The sequence below is a fragment of the Chamaea fasciata genome, unplaced genomic scaffold (genome assembly GCF_029207755.1).
Source record: "Chamaea fasciata isolate MVZ Bird 193981 ecotype frontalis unplaced genomic scaffold, bChaFas1.0.hap1 SCAF_2, whole genome shotgun sequence".
In the NCBI taxonomy this organism is placed as follows: Eukaryota; Metazoa; Chordata; class Aves; order Passeriformes; family Sylviidae; genus Chamaea; species Chamaea fasciata.
Window position 1 is genome coordinate 30,712,526 of NW_027094087.1, and position 15,040 is coordinate 30,727,565.

The following is a 15,040-nucleotide window of genomic DNA, read 5'->3' on the forward strand; positions in this document are numbered from 1 at the left end:
TGGGAGCGCTGGAAAAATAAACTCCCCTGGCGTGGTGGGACGCAGGCGGGTGGCCAGGCTGAGCCAAGTCCTGGGGGCTCACGGCCACGGGCAAACTCCTGGGAGCCCCTTCCCAGTCCTCTCTGCAGCACAGGCTGTTAGCCGGGAGGCATTTACTGGGAACAAGTGCCTATTGTCCCCCGTCAAAACTGAGGCAGCTCGGTGGGATAAAAATATAATCAAGTGGAATTTCAGCCTTCCTTTTTGTCCTCTTGGCTTCATTCTTACTCTCAAGTCTGCATAAAGCCCCAGCATTGGTCCTTCTGCCTGCCTTGCTTTTAAACCCAGATAGGCAGCTTTGAAATGACACCTTGAGAAAATTATTATCATTATCATCTCCAGGAACAGGTCTCTCCTATTATTACTATTATTTTTCCCTTCTTTGCCTTGCAGCACTGCTCCAGTCCACAGCAGGCTGGGGGTTTTGGATAGCATAATGGGAATGGTTGCAAGATTGAAGGTGGCAGGAAAGTTGTCAGGTTTGCTGGAATAAAGACCTGGGTAGTAGTACCTGGTTTCCAGGGCACAGTTGAAGTAGCTCAAAGCAAGCATGTGGCAAAGATTTCAAGGTCCATACTGCCTCTTAGAAAGAAATTATGGGCAGCTCTGTTGGGGCATGCCTGCAGCTGATGCCCATCTGGTTTCTTTGGTGCCTCTGATTCCCCATGTGGGATAAATACACCAATTTCTCCAAGGCAACGGCTCCTGTGATCCTTGTGTGGCATTTGTCGCATATATGCCAACTAATAATAATAAATATGCTAACACTATTGCTGAAAGGATACACAGAGCAATAAAAAGCAAACAACACTTAGGAAGGACAAGGAGAATAAAAGATGGCAAAGGAAAGCAGTAGCATGGAGTTAATGATCTGAGATCAAACTGGAAAAACCAATAGCCCTTTTTTCACAACCTAGTTAAGTGTATGAATATTGAAAACCTTCTTCATAATCCTCCAGCAGGGAAACACACAGCAGGTCTAACAAGTGAAGAAAAAATTAGCAGCTGCTTCCCCTAGGAAAATGGGGACATTGGTAGAAGCTGGTTCATAAACTGGCCACAAGGATAAAAAACCCTATTTTTTTGAAAATCCTTCTGCAGGAGGAAAGAGGGTCCTGAGCACGCATGAAACCCCTGCACTCCCAGAGGTCAAATTCGACTCAGGCTCCACAGTATCTGCCCCATTCTCTTCTTCCCACAGCTCCCTCCCCAAGTGCCTGGGAAAGGTGGTGGTCAAAGACTCTGCAGCACATATGCACCTTGGAGCCATTTCAAGTCAGATGAGGACCCCAAGCACATGCTGACCACTTTTACTTCCAGCAGACAAGGCCTTTCCCACTGTTGAAAATAAACCCATAAAGGCTAATTCAGTGTGTCCCAACAAGTCAAATGAATCCATCCAAGAGGACTGGTAGTGCCTAGTGTTTCATTCTTTGTATCCCTCAGTCCTGAAGCTGGACGAGGCATGCAGTTGAGGACCGGCTGCCACATGCAGATTGCCACCCTGACCTTGCTCCAAAGCATCTGCACTTTCAATCAGTCCTCCTTACAGCTGTTTCTTTTTATTTTTATAGTGTCTGTCATCAAACAAGCCTCATTAATGCAGAAAGGAAGATGAGGTTCACCTCAATTTTGTTTAGTGCTGGTAACCAGCAAATCTTAGATTGCACAGGAGGAGGTGAGGTCTTTGGGAGCACCCTTGGGCCGATGCTGCCCAAAGCATGTCCCAAGGAATCCCCAGGAGCATGCAGAGTCTCCAACCCATTTGGAGAAGATATTGAGAAGATATTGAGAAGATATTGCTCTTTTCACCTTAGAGCAAGCAATCAAGGCAAGGTTGGATGGGCTCTGAGCAACCTGGTGCAGTGGAAGGTGGCCCTGGCCACAGCAGGGAGCTGGAACTAGATGATATTTAAGGTTCCTTCCGACCCAAACCATTCTGTGATTCTATGATTCCATAAAGTATTGCTCTGACATTGATACTCATCTGTTGACAATATTCCAGCACTGGAGGTACGTGTGGTGATTTCTACACAGAGTGAAAAGACAGATAACATGAAGGCTGGACTCTGGGAAAGCTGATGCAGAAACCAGACTCATTGGACAGAAAAATGCCACTGCTGCTTGGCTGGAAGCAATCAGAGTTGTGGGGTCTCTGGAGGCATCTCTGCTTTCCTGGGAAGGCCAGTGTTTAAAAAATTAAAAAGCAGGCAGAGCAGTTCTGAGCTCCCCAGGACTTTCTGAGCTTTTCTGGATGGTCTTCACTATGCAAATATGACTTTCTGAACTTTTTTCGGTACTGCTACATAAACGATTTTTGGCTGCAAATCTTTATGGTTAGAGACCCAAATTCTGATCATTGTGGCAAAGAACAAGATTTACCCCATATGATTGCAACTGCAGCTTGTGTTTGCAAAGGACCATAAGACCACCACCTACACTTTTTCAAAGGATCATTCACAGATCATAGCAATTAAAAATCTGGACCTGAAGCTTTGCTGAGGTGGAGGCTGAACTGGCCCAAAAGAAATCAGCCCCATCTCTACTCCCAGCAGCTGCAGCCATGTGGTACTTGCTAGATTTACTCTCCTGACAGTAGAGATTTGGTTCAGTTTAGTAAATATAAGCTTGATGGAGTGATCTGTCCTCCATGTCCTTGTTATCCCCAGGCCAAGAAAACGACTGGGAGTACCTGCTCCTCGTGATGCAGCTTGGAAGCTCCAGCGAAGTCCCTGAGAGCCCACGCCACCATAAACCATGCCCATGAGCCCCATCCGTTCCATGGATGCTCACAGGACTCTCCTGCCCATTTAAAATATACTTTTTAGACTGAGACCGCCACACAACACCACACAGACTGCAGCTTCTCACACTACCACATGCTTCACTGATTGCTACAGAATAGCTGAAAGTATTTGAAAACAGCAATTAAGCATTTCTGAACTTTGGCAGTGGGATTTATGACAGCCAGGAACTGAGAACTGGTCTCCAAAAGTTATCACTCAATTTATTTCAAGGAGAACAAAGGAAATTATAGAGGACACATAGGTTATGGAGAGCAGCACACTATGGGAAGAGCAGGACCACAAGCCCAATATTGCCCTGGCACTGATACTCACCTGTTGATGGTATTTGTCCAGCACTGGAGGGAAGTGTTGTGAATTTTATGCAAAATGGAAAGATGGAGCAACCTAAAGGCTGGTTGAGCCATTTTCAGATTAGAAGCAAACTCACTCTTGCATGCAACAGGCAATAAACTCAATATGCTAAGAAAAGACAGGCTGTGTAAACTGAAAATGCCACCAGCAAGCAAACTCCAGCCCTGAGGCCCTTCTTGCTGGTCTTAAGTTTAAAAACAACTGAATTTTAAAACCTCATTTGCTTCAGTGGTCTAGGACCTGGCTTTTTATTATGAAATGTTAGAAAAGGACAGAAAAATATAAAAACATAATCAGCCTTCCTTTTGCTTAATAACAGCCCCCAAACCACTGAAAGTACTTGAAACCAGTGAGATAACTGTCCTGATTTCAGAGGGGATGGGTGTGGGCGGCACCTCCCAGCACGGGAGGGGACGTTTGCATTGGCAGCAGAGGCAGAAAGCCTCCACACAACCTAGGGAAAAGAAAAAAAATGAAAGAAAGAAATAAAGAAAAAAACCCACCCAGCAAATAAACAAAAGCATTCCTAATAAACTGGAAATGTCATACTACATCAGGGATCACAAGATTGAGCCCAGAAAGGTCCAAGTGGCAAGAACATGCTGTTAAAAACAGATGGGAAAAACAAGCCGGGAAAGGTTGAGACTGTGTTTCTAAACTTCTGTTCCCAACACGGTTTTTAGAGCTGGTGCAGGTGTGGCTGGGGAGACAGCGGGGTGAATTACCAGCTGTCTGCATCATCCCAGTAGTCCCTGTGGAAACCTCATAAGCAAGAGGGAAAGAGTTTTACACTACAATTCCTATTCAACAACTTTGGAAATGTAGATTTTTCCAGCTTCCTAAGCGCAGGCTCACCACATGTGGAGTCAAGTTAATAATACTGCTTTTCAAAATTTTAGCCTTGGTTTTTGTGGAGTCCTGCTTGGAATGGGATTTGCTCCTCCCAGCATGGCTCTGTCCAGGCAGAGGTTGGGGCTGGATTTCTGGGATTCTCTGCAGCACATGGAGATGGCCATGCCAGCCTTTCTGTGCTCATTCCTACTCGTCTTAAGATGGACTTACAGAGGCAGCTCCACTCCGTGCCATAAAACCAGGTGCTCAGCAACCAAAACACAAGCCACATGCTGGGAAAACTGTTCCTGCTGTCAACCCCCTAAAGGTTACACATTACATAAAAAAGAGAAAGGAAGACTAAAATAAAATGGACAGAAGAGGGTACCAAAACACACAGCCTTGCAGAGAGCTGTGCAGAGGAAACCTCTGTGCCTGCCACCTCCACGCTCAGCCTATCGTCCCAAAGGTGACTGAAGATGATATTCCTGATGACAAACTCCTAAAATATACCAGATGGTATCAGCTATGCCCTGAGACGTTCAGAGGCCTTTCAATGTAACAACATACCAAAAGTTTGTTTTTCTAGAGGACTATTTAAATGTAACTGTGTGTCCTGAGCACATAAAGACAGAGTTGGAGCCAACACAGCTCTGCATGCACAGAGACTAGTTTGAGATCCACAGTTTTCAGACGCATTCAAGCCAAGATCTGTTATTCAGAGAAAGAGGGTCTAGCCTGGAAGAGCTAAAATATTTTTGAGCTGCAGCACCTGGAAGATCTCAGAAGTATTTGTAAATATTGGGGTTTGGCTCAAGTGCCTTTTTATGCAGTAAGAGCGTGGGGGAGAACACTTTTTCAAGCACAAACCAAATGCTGTTCTGAAATCTAACAAGTTCGACTGATTTCCTCTATTTTTTTGCATTCCTTCATGCTTTAGGCTCCAGAAGATGCCTAAATATCCAAGTGCATAGCTTGCCAGCACAGCTTTTCCAGCCCAGCAGGAAGTAGGAGATATCTTCAGGGAGGGCCTATTTTTGGAGAGCTATCCAATTCCAAACTAAGCCTTCAAACTTTCTGTTGTTATTATCTGGATTAAGACAGCAGAGTGGGAGAGCTGAGGCCTTCCCACAGATCACATCTCTCACACTCCTTGTTCTCAGTGGTGGAAGTGGGGTTTTGTATGGATGCAGGACATGGCTGGAAGTCCAGGGCTAAGGTCCTGGGGGTTTGTTGAGGTCCTGAGCTGATATGTGGGCACCTGGAGACTTGAATGCAGTTGTGTTTAAATTTCAAAAACCACTTCTTAATTCTGAACAACTCATCCCGTATGAAGCCAAGATGGATGGAGAAGATTATTTTCTCTTTTACCCAAAACACTGCAAGCGAAAAGCATGTATATAATGAAGAATTGCATTACAATAGCTTTTCATATTACCCAACATGTCTGTAGAGTCAGCAGCCAAGAGCAGGACACCCCAGAGCCCCCCTGCTGAACAACTAGATTACACTAAATTAATTGCAACATCCAGTGTTGGGTTTTTTTTTTTCCAACTCCCAATTTTATACGTTAAAAAACATTTAATAGCCATCCCTCAGTTTATTCCTTAAGACTAATAAATCAAAACAGAAACACTGGGGAGTATGCAACAAAAAAACCAAAATACTAAAACCCCCTTGGCTGAATTTAATTTCTATTAGAATCCTTAGTCACGATGGAAATGTATTTATAACCACAAACCTCCACTAAATTATCTTAACAGCCTCTAGCTGTTGCGCTGATGGCCGAAACAGCACAGTAAATTACTGTCTCAGCGTACAAAATTATACACATCGCTATTACACCATGTTTCACTCCCAGCCTCTCAAAAGCAGAGCAGATTTACTCTTATTACCCAACTGAGCTCACCCACCAGCACACACATGTGCCCTGCCACGTGTGTACTCCCGAAACAGAGTAAATCCACTGATTTTGGCACAAGCACCCTGCCCAGCACACAACAACCACTCACCTTTTCCCCCTCCTTTCCCATGTCTGACTGACTTTCCGCTCATCAGGTTTTCCTGTCTGGCAGCTGGACTGAGTTTTTAAGCAGGATGAATTCACTCCTAACCTTATCCAATGAACTTCAAGGCAAGGCACGTGCGAGCGAACTTGGCTCAGGAAACTTGGAATTTCTCAGCATGAGACTGCAGGGACTGAACGTACTGGGATGCAGCTGGGAAGAAGATGCAGAAATGGGAAGACGAAGATGAGACCGAAGGATGTTGGTGTCTGGTTCCCAGCTCTGTGATAGACTTGTTGCAAGCCCTGAAATTTCTGCTTAGTCCCTGTACACTGTAATTTCCTACTTATAAGGCAGGGCCAGTAAAGATCCAATAGTACGGTAAGCAACCTGGTAGCCTAGGGGTGGAAAGGTTGGAAACTCACTCAGCATCCAACCTCCTGTGCCAACTCGTTGCTCATTGGGATGTGCAAAGCTAAAATAATTTGTTTTTACAAGCCATCTCAGTGTTACAGTGCCAAGACCCTGGAATATTCAGGGTAGGTGCATGATACTAGTGAGAGTTCAAAGTGCAAGGACTAAAGCTTGGGGGAAAGAAAATGAACCCAATCCCAGGCCACACCACTGGGCTTTGGGGACAAAAAAGCATAAAGGTGGGAAAACGGAAGAAGCAGGTATGATAATATCCAGGAATATATACAGACCAGGGAAGAATGTCTGAGTTACAACTTGAAGAGCACCACAGCCATTTCTGATTGTGTTTTGGTGTCTCGTTTTCCATCAAACCAGTGTTTTGTTGTTTTGGGTTTTTTTTTTTGGTTTGGTTTGCATGGGGTTTTTATTTTTTGTTTTTAAATAGATACAACAAGTCAAAAGTCTCCCACGCTTTGAAGGAAAGGAATCTAAGGTTTCGACCAGGCCCTTCCACATTGACAAAGAGGAGTTGAACCATGCCTAAATTTCAGCTGACTCGGCAGCAATGTGCACAGCAGAGGGGAACACATAAACCCCAAACATGTCATTCTGGCTTCTCACCTTCCTCCACAACCTGAGCTACAGTTGGTTAGTGGGAGGCTCCAGGTACAAAGAAATGCAAAGAACTGGCTTTAAAAGCTCTGCTTAATTACAAATGCAAATCTTGAAGCCTGTCCTTCCCAAGGGGTATTCAACAACTCAATTCTATCTGAAATTCCAAGTGTGTCAGAGCAGCAGGTCCACACTTCACCCCACAAGCCTTAATGACAACATTTAACAGCACTGAGTTGGTCATGGCAGACTCTCCCAAGAGGCAGGCTGGGCAGAGAAAAACCATGTACAGAACATCGCCATGAAACACCCTACTTAACCAAGAACTCATAAAAAAGCCTCCTGAATAACCTACACATTGCACAGGTCAGGATTTGCTTTATGTCCCTTTTTCAGTCTCAGCCCAGAGCAATGCATGAGGCCCAAGACAAACACTCATTGTCAACTCCCTGTGAACATCTGTCACACACTCCTGGGCACAGAGTATTTTGTGAAGCACTGTTCACGGCACCAACCTGCAACACACTCTGCCTTCTGCTGCATGTGAGGCAGCCTCTATTAAAAAAACCCAAACAAATAAACCTTGCAGGCAACCTTTTTCTCTACACATGACTCTGACTTCAAATCTTGCTCTTCAACACACCTCCCTGTGACAGCACATGGTACATCAGCCCATCTGCATGCCAGTTGGCTGTACTGATTTGATGCTAAAAGGAGAGTATTGATTGATTCCCAGTCGAAGCCTCGGCCAACATGTTTTGTAAGTGCTTGAGACAACGGCCTGATCCCTTCAGGTCCTCCCTTCCTTGGGTTGACTTTGAAGGGAGTGTAAGGCAGCAGCTGAAATTGGCTTTGGGAGTGACTCTATGGCTATGGTGCTGGATCTAGCTAGTCTTGGACCAATGCACGCCCCATTACAGGTGGAAACTCTCTGAAAGGAAAGAGGAGAGATCTTGATCTCTTGGAAAGACCCATCCTCAACTGTTTGACTGCTTTAAACCTCAAAATAACAATTTTGTTCCTTTCCAGTGTTTTCTTCATGCTATCAACTTCTAAAATTGCAGATATTCACATTATTCATATCACATCTACTTTTTAAGGTGCAAATTCAGAGTTGGTAGGAGGAGGCAGCTTCTTCCCCCTCATACATCAATAGTAGACACAGAACTTGCTGAAGGATGAAGAAACAAAAAGATCTTAGAACCTTTAACATCTGTGACCTGCTCCCCTTCTGCATTTGATGCCAAGGGGTCAGACACATCTGGTCACCTCTCCCAAGCACAAATCTTGCCTCTCCAAGAGTGGGTGCCAAGATGGAATGGGACATCACTCTCTTTGATGTGCCAAATGCTTTGGGCCACTTCCTGAAGAAGAACCCTGGGGTGCACACATCAGAAGTGCCACAAGCCATGCAGAAATGCTGACCCCCCTCTGCATGGACAGCAGCCCTAAGGACTTTTATCAGGGCACTTTCTCGTTCACTTTCCTTGGAAGGTGGCTGTCCTTTGCTGCTTTGGAGGCCTGTTGTGTAAAGCTTTCCCAGGCTCCTAATCACTCTCATCACCCTTCTCCAAAGACGCTGGTGTCAGGGGTCCACCCACACACACATTGCTTCAGGATAAAGTCCTGATCGCTGGCAGAAAAACTTCCTGCTCCCTGTCCTGCCTCACTCCATGCACACAGAGCGCTCAGAGAAGGACCTGAAAAGATAAAGCTCTGTTAAAAACTCAGTTGGCAATTTTGAAGGCTTGAGCAGGGACCAGCCTACTTTTCTCAGCATCCTTTTCTGGTCAGGACAGCTAAAAGGACCCCTGCCAGTCTGTAAACCCCATATCTTCTGCATATCTTCTTTTTTTTTCCCTTTCAGTTCTATTATTTATTTATTCCCCTCCCTCAAAGGCTTTAAGGAGCCACAATCACAGAGTGCCCACTGTCTGCATGGCTTCCCCTATGGATAACATAAGGCCGTGTTGGAGGTAGCAGTGGGGCTCAGCTGCCAGCTCTGCGCCCCTCTCTCCTGCCACCCTGGCCCTGTGCCCTGACCCCCAAAACAATGAGTTCTTCTATTCCCCACAGCCTGCTGGAAACTCCAGCCTGACATTACATGTGGTGGTCAGTGGGCGAGACAGGCAGGGAAGGAGAGATGGGGGAGAACACAAGCCTCAAGTCATTGATTCTTCTTGGGTCAAAGCAAACGAGGATTTCCCGGAAGCTTCCTATCTGGAGGGAGCTATTTAGGAACAACACAGTGACCCAGAATCAAAGGAGCTGTGTGCAGTGTTGATGGCATGGAAGCAGAGCAGCTGTTTTATGCTGTCAATCAGTCAGAAGGGGCATTTACAGCGGGGCATTTATGAAAGGGGCATGGAGAAAAAAAGGCTCTGGGGAGACCTCATTGTGGCCTTCTAGTACTTAAAGGGAACTTATAAAAAAGAAGAGTTTGTTTTTACACAGGCAGATAGTGATTGGAAAAGGGGGAAGAGTTTTAAATTAAAAGAGGAGAGACTTAGATTAGACATTAAGAAGAAATTCTTCACGGTGAGGGTGGTGAGGCACTGAAACAAGTTGCTCAGAAAATCTGTGGATGCTCCATCCCTGGAAGTGTTCAAGGCCAAGCTGGTTGAGCTCTGAGCAACCTGGTCTAGTGGAAGGTGTCCCTGCCCATGGCAGGGAGTTGGGACTAAGTGATCTTTAAGGCTGCTTCCAACCCAAACCACTGTGATTCTATGATTCTATGGTTTATTGTGCTTGTCCCTTCCTGTGCTGGAAGGCTTTCAAACACAGCACCTGTGGGCAAGCAGTGTGAGAAGAAAGGAGATCTGGAGTTGCTGTCACGGCCTCTACAGAAGTGGTAAGGGAGACTTTTAAATGGAGAGGCAACTACCAAAACCCTGAGCTGAATTGCATAGCCAACCTTCTCTTTTCCATGGGGCACAGTTTCAAGCCAATAGCACCCAGAGAGCAGTAAAACCACATATTTCCCCCTACAAATAAGCAAAAAAAAAGGCCAAAAGGTCCTTAAATAACTATGTGGATGAAGATCTGAAGAACAGATCAGTAGCAATGACTAATAACCCCATTAAACATCATTACTGAAATTATTATGAACAGACAAATGAAAGCATTGCCCAGTTCAACAGCAGCACATGGTACCAAAGCTCCCATGTACCTGCAACACAGCTCTTCAAAGCTGAAAGTTTAGAAGACACCCCAGTGCCACCACTATAGAGGAGAGAAATGAAGGCTTACTAGTCACTTTCGGAAACGAGACATAATCCCTGGTTGGATATTATGTTAAGTGGCCAGAAAGTGGATTTAGTAAGTCAGCTTGCAACTTTTGGCAGCCACATGAAAGTCCATTGGCTTGTTCTGAAGGTCAGTGAGGAACCAGAATGGGCGAGGCAGCAGCTGGGATCATCAGCAAAACTTAATCACTGAAAATCCATGAAATTCAGGAGACCACAAATCTTAGACTCAAAATGTTATTTCCATCTTACCATATGGATGCGGGACCTGGAACTCCACCAAAGAAATGTCTAAATGCCTTCCAAAGCAAACGCCTTTGGAAAATACCAGGTTTAAATGGAATAAGATGCATAACAAGTATTGCAATGCTATTAGGACAGTATCTTTGATCCAGAAGACATGATGGAAATAGTTTGGATGTGTCCAAAAGGCATAGGGAGGCAAAAGAAAGAATAAATAATAATCTAAAAAACCAACAACAAGATCATTCAGTCAACAGATTTCCATTTCTGTCAATAGATTATTATTTCTGTAAGAGAGAGAACAAACATATAGCATTTAAAAATTCAAAGGCCATGTGGAGTCTGGAGTAGGCAGAGACAAAAAAGCTTTTGAAGCAACAGAAAAGAAGAAGCAATCTGAATGCTTAATCCAGAAATGTCCAAGAGCTGTTCCCAACTGGTCCTGCCTCAAAACCAGATTTAAACTATAAATAAAAATGTCCCATTTCTGGCCCAAGAGAGAACTTCCTACCCTGAACACACATCATTTTGGGGCGAGAATGTTCACATTTGGATAGAGAAGTTCATTTCTAGGTATTAGTGTAATGCAGACAACTAGACTGATGCAAGATTTCCCAGATCAGAATCTTCTCCAGGAAAAGTGCACAAGAACTCCGAAAAAAAATAAGAACCAAATATGAAAACGCAAATCCAGAGATAAAATCAGCTTCCCCCTTCCACCCCCCCCCCCCAGGTTGCTGGATTTAGTCCAGATTCATTGGAGAAACAGGCACCGCTGGCTATCTTACACAGCAAGAAACATATGCTTCCAGCACTCAGATTTTCCTCCTGTCCTTTAAAGGCACAGCTTGCAGGCTAAAGACAGCTAAGAACAATTTTTTTGACCAAAGCTGCTTTTTAAACATTTAAAAAAAATTTTCTGCTTAAACACAGCACGTATTTAAATTGCGGTATGACTAGATATGATTGATGACATATGTACCATGGCACTGTGTGGGCTTGCACGCTGACCTTGAGGAAATCCTCTTTGTGCATTGCAAGGTCGTGGCAGGCATGCCTTGGTGCAACTGTGTATGTATGCCTGGCAGCATGCAAATGGTTTGAATCTCTTCTTAAGGTCTCAGGTCTGTTTTTTGTAAATCCACATGATGAATATTTTCTTTTTCTGTCACTAATCACAAAAAGGAAAGAAAAGTGATCATAGAATCACAGAAGATGCTGAGCTGAAAGGGACCCACAGGGATCGCTGAAGTGATCCCTGAACTCTTGGCCCTGCAGAAGACACTGCAAGAGTCAAACCACATGCCCAAGAGCATTGTCCAAATGCCTCTTGAACTCTGCCAAGCTTGCTACTCTGACCACTTCCCTGGGGAGCCTGTTCCAGTGCCCAACCACCCTCTGGGTGAAGAACCCTTTTCTAATACCCAGCCTCAACTTTTCCTGACACAGCTTCATGCCATTCACTCAGGTCCTGTCACTGTTCACCACAGAGAAGAGATCAGAACCTGCCCCTCTCCTTCCATAGCAGACCACAATGAGGTCTCCCCTCAGTCTCCTGTTCTCCAGGCTGAACAGACCAAGCGCCCTCCGCTGCTCCTTTTAAAGTTTCCCCTCCAGAGCCTTCACCATTTTCGTGGCCCTCCTCTGGACGCTCTCTAACAGCTTTGTATCTTTCATACAGAGTGGCACCCAAAACAGCCCCCAGCCCTGAAGGTGAGGCTGCCCCAGTGCAGAGCACAGCAGGACAATCCCTTCCCGTGCCTGGCTGGGCATCAGGATGCTGTGCCTGATACACCTCAGGACATAGCTGCCCCTCCTGGCTGCCTGGGCACTGACTCACATTCAACTTTCTGTCCACCAGGACCCCCACTTCCCTTTCCGTGGCACTACTCTCCAGAATCTCATTCCCCTGACTGTTCGTACATCCAGGGTTGCCCCATGACAGGTGCAGAATCTGGTACTTTCCCTTGTTAAACTTCATATGGCTGGTGATTGCCCAGACCTCTAATTTGTCCAGATCTCTCTGTAGGGCCTCTTTGCCTTGGAGGGAGTCAACAGCTCCTCCCAACTTATTATCATCAGCAAACTTCTTTAGTATCCCTTTGAGTCCTGCACACAAGTAATTTTTTAAGATGTTGAAGAGCACTGGTGCTAAGAAGAGTCTTGCAGAACCCCACTAAAGATCAGTCACCAGCCATGCTCTACACTGGCTCCATCTATAGAGCCTCCCACGTTCACTGCCAATTTGCTGTGGTTTAACCCATGATAACCACATGATAACCACAAAGCTGGTTTCACTTGGCAGCAAGGTGGAGAAGCTATGCAGAATGGCAGCAAAATGTCTTTCAGCTCTACCGCTGCACTACAGGCACAACAAAAATCTCTCCTTCATTACTTCCACCTCCTGAGATACATTTTGTCACCACTGTAAGGTGCTGAAAGATCCACCTAAGCATTATGACAGCAAAGTCATAAAGACTTTAAAGGAATATTGAAAGGAAAGGCCATTTATTTTAAAAGCAGTAATTTCTAAACCTTTTGGATCAACTCATCTCAGAGTGACCCTTGATGACCTTGGCACCCTCATCATCCAAATCCCTGAAAAATGCAGTATGTAATTCCCTGGACTAGCTGCAATCTGTTTCCACAGCTTCACACATCCTCAGCCGCTTGCGAACAGCTCAGAAGCCCCTGGCTCAGGTAGAAACCATAAAGCCAAGGTGAGTTTCCAGCTGTGGGAATGACCCTGAACACAAGTGCAGCCAAATTACTGACTTGCTCCATGCCTTGGTTTCCCCATCAGACCAGACCTTTCAGGGCAGATCTCCCCAAATACAGCACATGGAGCCCCAGTCGCCTCAGCTGCTACTGTAATACAGACAAATAATTTTCATTCTGCCTTTGAGTCACTACTATAAATTATGTGCTTCGGTCTGGTAAACACTTTTGCATCATGTCTTCCATCTGATAGCTGCTAAAAGAAAAAGGGAAAAAAAATTTATTTCAGCATCACTTCTGCTCTCTTTCAAAGAGAAACAAAGCCGGCCTCCTTGCACACTTTCCTTAAGTATTGTTTGTCTTTCTTAAGTTCAACCTGTGCTTTGCCACCATCAATCTTTTACATCCACTGTGGGCTGCCAGGACAATCAGCCAACTCTGAAGTCATGACAGCTGAGGATTCACTCAAGCTGTCTTAGCAAAGCCAAAGTACCAGGAAAATACACCAGGTCCCCCCCCCCCCCCCAAAAACATGGACTCCTTACCTCTGTGGGCATGTCCATCTCAATTGATGTAATGCCTCAGAACATGCACGGGTTAGTCCTGACCAAACCAGTTTTGGTTTCAGCAGCTGAAGAGCTGCCCCAGCAAGTGTGTTGGCAGCAAACAAAACAAAGACTGTCCATTTTCACAGCAAGCTGGGCTACAACAGCTCTGCTGCTTCTGAAATTCCTGGCTCCACGTTGTACCTTACAGAGGGGTAAGAAATGTTGGGTTAGAGGCACCTCGGGAGGTTTCTAGTCCAGCCTTGCATTTGAGGTGTCCCTAGATCAGGTCAGCTGGAATTTTCTTTAGCCAAGTCTTGAAAACCGCCAAAGACTGAGACCCTGCAGCCTCTGTGGATACCTGTTCCTTTACACCATGACCCGCTTACTGGAGGGGCTTTCCTAAGACCCAACCTGAACCTACAAAGCTGGATGGTGGTTGTTCCTCCTTATTTTGTCACCTTCTACAATTACAAAGAGTTTGACTCCATTGCTCCCACAACCATCCTTCAAGTTGCTAGATCACAATTGTTGCTAGATTGCCTGTTGCTAGATCACAATTTTCATGATTGCAATACATCACCACCCGACTGTTTCCAGAAAATGCTACAGCAGGCAAAGTAATGCAGCCCCACACTCAAAAAAAAGTGACCCCAAAAGGAGGTTGTAGGGAAGAGGTCATTTTGACTCATCAGCAATGAAGCAGCAGAGAAACAAGTTAGAGAGCAGGACCTTTGTGCAGCATTGCACAAGAGAGCTGGTGTAGCAGGAGTGCTGGCAGGCACTGCCTTTGCAAGCAAAATGCACCCCCTGACCTGCAAAACCTTCTCTGGTGGAGCAAGCGTTCATCCCTCCTCTGAATCATGGGGCAGATGACAATAGCTAAAATATATGATGGTCTTTTGGAATCACCTGGGAGATTACATGGGAGGAGCAGGGTGCAGCAAGGTAGTTTGACAGATGGAATTAAGTGCAAACTCACGGGGTTCAGCACAGCCAAAACTTTCTACAAAGAACTTGTCAGAGGACTTCCCTAAGTCCCATCAGGAGATCCAGGTGATATAACTGGTGCCCTTAAGCCTCTTAGCTATCCCTCCCTGCATCCAGGCTCAAAATCCATAAATTCACCTAAACCAGCACTGGAAGGAACTTTTGGAGAACTTGTTAAATTTATTCCACTGCCTGAAAACAGATTCAGCTCTCTGAAGTGGAGTTTGGCCAACCTGCAC

General features: G+C 45.3%; 1 protein-coding gene across 4 annotated transcripts in view; it reads right to left on the reverse strand.

Annotated features, from left to right (window-relative positions):
- Nucleotides 1–15,040, reverse strand: part of GAB2 (GRB2 associated binding protein 2) — a 93,424-nt gene that overhangs the window by 73,539 nt on the left and 4,845 nt on the right. The window contains exon 1 of one of the 4 annotated variants that reach the window (XM_066175585.1): nt 6,041–6,149. The exons of the other annotated variants lie outside the window; for them this stretch is intronic. Within the exon in view, the coding sequence (XP_066031682.1) occupies nt 6,041–6,061 (21 nt within the window). The 5' untranslated portion in view covers nt 6,062–6,149. Of the gene's footprint in view, nt 1–6,040; nt 6,150–15,040 lie in introns of those variants that run through there. 4 annotated transcript variants of the gene reach the window in all.